The 6,112-nt window shown below is 28.7% G+C and overlaps 1 protein-coding gene across 1 annotated transcript; it reads right to left on the bottom strand.

The window, feature by feature from the left end:
• Positions 1-432: 432 nt before the first annotated feature.
• LOC110622159 (benzyl alcohol O-benzoyltransferase) lies at positions 433-3,118 on the bottom strand. The gene is made up of 2 exons (XM_021766577.2): positions 2,581-3,118; positions 433-1,478 (listed from the first exon to the last, which is right to left on the bottom strand). The coding sequence occupies exons 1-2, from the start codon at positions 3,025-3,027 to the stop codon at positions 546-548; spliced, it is 1,380 nt and encodes a 459-aa protein (XP_021622269.1). The 5' UTR covers positions 3,028-3,118; the 3' UTR covers positions 433-545.
• Between the last annotated feature and the right edge of the window lie 2,994 nt (positions 3,119-6,112).

The raw sequence follows: 6,112 nt of genomic DNA, 5'->3' as shown, positions 1-6,112 counted from the left end.
TAATCTCTTAATACAAAGTATTAAATACAGATAATTATTATTTATTATTTAAATGATTATTTTAATTTTCTCATGTTGAAATATTTTTACCGAACTATTTTGTTTTTTTTTTTAATTTAATGATGATTTTAAAATAAAACGATCCGTTGTTAGTTTGTTGCCAATTAATAACAGTTTAACAATTTTATTTCTCTTGATTATATTAGAGGTAATTCCAAAATAAATCAGCTTGATATCTCACTTTATCTAACACATGCATCATCCACCACAATTCATATATTACTCAAAAGCAAAAAACACGCCAAATTATTGTGTGGACCAAAAATACTGAGATTGTACTTCCAATCAGTCATATTATACCAAATTGATGAAACAAAAATTAAAATCTTAATAATTTTAATTTGTATGAATTTTTTAGTGAATAACGGTAAATTATTTAACAATATGTTATAATATTATTGATTTGATATATCATTTGAATATGATGAGTTGATATTTCATACATGCCAATAATTTCAAAACTACACAACTTCAAAATAGTAGAATTACAAGGCAGATACTATAAATTTGTACTTTGTAGCCTCACTAATTGGCTGCTCCTCTAACATACCCTTTAGCTCTTTTACAAATCTTTCCATTGCTTGTGCCGGCAAGCAAATTGGCAAAACTATCCCATTTTCTCCTTCCTTATTTTTGAGTGGAATGTAAAAGCTTGCTACTCCAGGTATCGCTCCTACCCCACCTTTCGCTGGCCCACCGTATGCAGCTTTACCCCATCCAAAATCTACTTCTCCGAATCCTGCTCGTGTTACATCTGACACTAAATAGCTTCTTACCACTGTGAAATGAGGCCTCCCTTTAATCACCATCAAATCCGCCACCGATCGCATGTACTCTTCTGTCACGCTGTTTTTAACATTTTTTATTAGTTTTAATGCAAAGCCTAGCGGTTTCTCAAAAAGCTCTCCTGCAGTAGCCACTGCCACCGGAAATACAAATCCATTACCGTAATATCCAGTCGGTAACGGTGGGTTAAACTTATTACGTCCATTGACAATACAAATGATACGCATTTCCTCTTGGGGATCTGGTCGAAGTGCGATGGTACGACATTTCCATAGACATGCCGTTAATAATTCAAAGGTAGAGCATTGGCGAAGGTCTCGTGGCACAAGTCTTCGAAGAGCTGAGATTTCAGTAGGTCCAAAGAAGAATGATTGGTGAGCCATATCATCGAGTGGGATTATTGTACCTTTGGTATCAATTACTTCATCGTATTCACGATGGATGCATGTTGCACGCGGTGGATTCCGGGAGTTCAGTAATTGTCTTTCCCATGTCGGAAGAATAGATGGCGCTTGTGCGCCACGTGCCATCTCTCCCACGGCAGACATGAATTGGACTAGGCCTGGAGCATCGCTCATTGTGTGGTTGAGGCGGAGAGAAAATATAAAACCACCACATTTGAGGCGCGTCACCTGCCAATTTTTATGTAATTGAGAAAAAAAGAATAAAATAAATATTATATATTTATTAATTTTATTCATATTAAGTACATATTTAAAAATAAAATTTATTAGTTCTAAAAATAATTTAAAAAATATTGGATATAAAATAAAGAAAATTTAAAAGGAAAAAATCATTTTAATTTTTGAATATTGTCATTATTGATAAGTCAATTTCTATATTTTTAAAAATTTATTAAAATGTCTTTAATTTTTTTTTTGCCAATGAAATAATTTTTTTATTATCTTTTTTGTTAAAAATAGATAAAAAATGAGAGAGAATTTTTAAAATTTAATTTTGTTCTTAAATAAAATTTCTTATTTAGTCATTGGATATTGCTATTACTAATAAGGCAATTTCTATATTTTTAAAAATTTATTAAGACGTTTTTATTTTTTTATATCTATTAAAACATATTTTTTTTTATCAATGAAATAGTCTCTTCTCCTCCTCTTTAAAAAGGAAGAAAAAAAGAAAATGATGATAGATGATTTTGGAGAAGAAGAAAAAGAAGAAAAATGGAAGAGAAGAAGAAAGAGAAAAAGAAGATGAAGAAAAATCTCATTTTCCTTGAAAAAGAAGAAGAAGACGATGAAGAAGAAGGAGAAGAAAAAGAAGAAAAAAAGAAGCAAGAGAAAAAGATGATGAAAAATCTCCACCTTCTCAAATAAGAAAAATAAAAAAAAAATTAAAGAAGAAAAAGAAGAATTAAAGAAGAAAGGAAAAATCAATGAAGAAGAAAAAGAATAATAAGAAAGAGAAGGTGAAGGAGGTGGAGGAAAAGATGGGTTAATTTAATTTTTTACTATATTTTTAACAGTAGAAATAAATAGAATGATTATTTTATTGATAGAAAAAAAAAATAAGAATATTTTAATAGGTTTCTGAAAATATAAACACTGACTTATTAATAATAATAATAAAAACTAAATTGTAAATTCCTTTGCGGCATCATATATAATACTAAATTTTACGGTTCATGAAAAATAAAAAGCTTACAATATTATTGAATTTTGACCATAAGAATCAACAAGTAATTAATTTTAAAAAGAAAAGGTTGAGGAAGAAGTATACCTGAATAAGCAGTAAAGGAGAGTTAAGCACCCCACTAGAGCCAGGAACATCATAAAGGAGTTCTTCCAAGCAAGGAAATGGAGGTTGAAGAGAATCACCAAACTCTTGAAGAGCAACATCAGCATCAGCTTCAATAAACAACACACCTTCACCTGTACATTCCACAATCAGCTTCCGTTCAGGACCTTCCCTCAGCCTACCAGCAAATGGATAATAAAACACTAGCGTTTTAGCTAGTGCCTCTCTTATCACCACAACAGGATCTATCCCTTCCATGGAAGGATCATATTTATAAAACTGTATCACCGGAATTTGGAACCGGAGACCATCTTGGTCATCGATGTCCGACAACGGTTTGAACTCGTGAGGGGTGGGCTTAGCAGGGGTGATCAGTTCAGGTTCACGTCTGTGAACTTTGAAAACAAGGGAGGTGGACGGTGATGCCATGGTTGAGAAACAAGTAGTTAATGAAGAGTAAGACTCAGGGTGGCGGAAGACAGGGAGGAAATTTGGTTGTTTGCTGTGAAGATGGAATCTGGATGGAGGTGTCTATTTATAGTGTGAAGCTTAAGCAATATCATGGGCACTTCCATTTTCCTAGGAAAATTAATGGAATTTTTTTCTTTTTTTTTGACTGCTAGCTACGTACCATGGGTCCACGCACATCAATTAGCTGGTTAGGTCCTTCAGCTCGCGGCTCCAGTACCTTGGCTAAATTTTCCTCAAATTAAAATAGGAGAAAAAAGCTTAATTTGTCCCTAAATATATAGTTCGATTTAAAAATATTAATTTTTATTAAATTACTTTTAATAAATTGACTTTTTAAATCTTGTGAGAACTACATATTAAAGATATTTTGATTAATTTTTTTTTCATTTTAAAAATATAAAAAGTGATTGAAATTTTAAATTCGAGTATATTTTTTTATAATTATTTATTTTTATATATATATTATTGTTATTATATTCATTTTATGTTTTTTTAAATCATCTCTTTATATTTTCATCATTCTATAAAAATCTATGTACTCAAATATGTCCTTTGAGAATTTATATCTCCTTTATGACGATTTACTGCCTTTTAAGAATTTATTATTTTGCTGCTGGAACTGTCCTTTTTTCATGAACTTGTTAGGTATAGTGCTTTATTATTCTGAGTAAAGTGCAATTACTTATCCAATATAAATATTTTCTCCAACAAAGAGATCAAGTTTTTATGGTGGCTGTTGGAGCTTGTATAAATACTCTATCAACCTAAATTAATACATTAATTGAGATACATACTGTTATTTTTATTAGTTACATAAATTTGAGCCATGATTTGTAGCCGAAGAGATCAAGTGTTCTGTAACCAAAAAGTCATGATTTGTAATTATTGGTCAAATAAAGTTGTCAATGGATTGATTTCCTGAAAAATAAAAACTAGTTTTTTGAGCGGAGCTAAGGTTATTTGTGGTGTTGTTGATAAGATTTTCGTTATGATTCGCTATGTGGATTTCAGTGGGTGTTATGAAAATGGAAATTCCGGTAACAGAAAAATCTCCTTCGTTTTTTACATACGACGCCAATTAATGTTTTGAGATTCAGAGTTTACAGTATGTATAAGCTTGGTTAGGGAGGATCACCTATCCCCCTTTATTTTATTTTTCTTTATTTTCTAGTGATGCATAACCGTCATTCTGTTGCAGTGCTACTTGTCTCTGTCACACAGTCTTGTACGTACAGACGTTTCAATGTACCCATCTCTGTTAGGCGACTATTTAATTCTCCTTCAGGGCGCGTGCTGATAGGGCTGTGAGGTAGCTGGACCTGCTCTCCTATCTCTTATCGTGTCATCGAGCTGGACTCTCTTCTAATGGATTCAAGTCTGGAGTCGATCCGGCTTGCTTGAGCCCTGAACTGAATGGTGTGATGGTGGGTCAAGCTGTTCAGTGAGATATATTAAACTTTAAATTTATCTCTTTTTTCAGAGTCTAACATCAGTTCAGGTGTCAAAAGTCCTACAATCATCGTCTACCAACCTAAATCAATACATTAATCGATGTACAGCTGCTAATTTTATTAGCTACATATATATTTGCATATTTCTATTTTAATATTTTTATTTATCACACTTTAATATTAATTTTGATTTAATAAGTATTTAAAATTTTTTAAAAAATTATTTTTAAATAGAATTTTATCAGATAATGATTTTAAACTGTATTTAAAAGTAATTTTTTTAATTTATAATTTTAAAATTATGTTTAAAAAGTAGATATTTTTTAAAGTTTAAATATTTAAAATAATTTTTTTAAAAAAAATAAGTATTTAAAAGTAATAATTTTTAAAATTTAGATATTTATTAGTTCAAAATTAAAGTTGAGATGTTTAATAGAAATAAAAGTTTAAAATATAAATGTGTAAATGCATATTTTATTTATTTTTATTTAAGCCTCCATAATATTTTACTGAAAAATAATTTTTTTAATTTATATTTAAAATATTTAAAAAATATTATTTTAATAAATAAATTACTTTAAGAAAATGACTTATTTTTTAAAATAAATTATTTTAAAAATTGTATTAATATTATTTATATAAATTTATTAATAGATTTTATTTTTTTAAATTAAAAAAAAGTCTTTTCTTTAAGAATTCTTAAAATAGATAAATGTTTGTGAAGCCATGGCTTAGTTAGCTCTAAATGTATGGCTAAAGACAAAGCCTTATTAATTATATTTTCATTTTCTTTCTTTTAGAAAAGCCACTTTCTGTTAAGTTTCCTTAAACAACCCTATAAAATAATACTTTAATAAAAATTATTTTTTCTTTTATTTAAAAAAAAAGTAAGGTATCTTCCAAGCAGCAGCCAGTTGATTGCTACAGATTCATTGACCTTGATATTTTATTCTCTGTTTCATGCCCACAAAGACTTTGAATCCTTGGTTGTTAAGTGGGTATGTGGATTTTATATTTGGACAACATCATTATTTAAATATTTTTAAATAAGCACAGTAAATAAAAAGACACTAATTAATATATTTTTTTAAAATTTTTAAAATTTTAATAATTTTTATTTATTTATTTAGGGAACCTAAAGCCATGTGTACCATCTCCCACTAGTAATTATTAAATATTCAAATTAAATATCTCAAATTTTCTTTTTTTTTTATTTTTGTTCCCATGCCTTTCTATCTGGCCATGATGTGAATTTGACTCAAATTTCCACCAAGAAAATAGCATTCCTTTTACTATTTTTGTCCATTCCCCACTTAACTACCTTTGAATATCTTCACTACACAATACTCATTTAATTTCCTCAAATTTTCTTATAATCTATTAAGTCATTTAAAAAAAATTACCAGTGATTTTCTTGGTAGATTTTTATTTATATGTAAATTGTAGGGAAATTATTTAAAATTGACGTGTACCCATTTGTTGACCAATTTGTATATTGTCAAATTACTATATTGTTACATTTTTAATTATTTATAATGATAAATATATATAGAAAAAATTAGTATTTAGTCTATGTAATATAAAAAATTTAT

This window comes from Manihot esculenta, chromosome 9, assembly GCF_001659605.2.
Source record: "Manihot esculenta cultivar AM560-2 chromosome 9, M.esculenta_v8, whole genome shotgun sequence".
In the NCBI taxonomy this organism is placed as follows: domain Eukaryota; kingdom Viridiplantae; phylum Streptophyta; class Magnoliopsida; order Malpighiales; family Euphorbiaceae; genus Manihot; species Manihot esculenta.
This window is presented reverse-complemented; position numbering and strand designations above follow the sequence as displayed.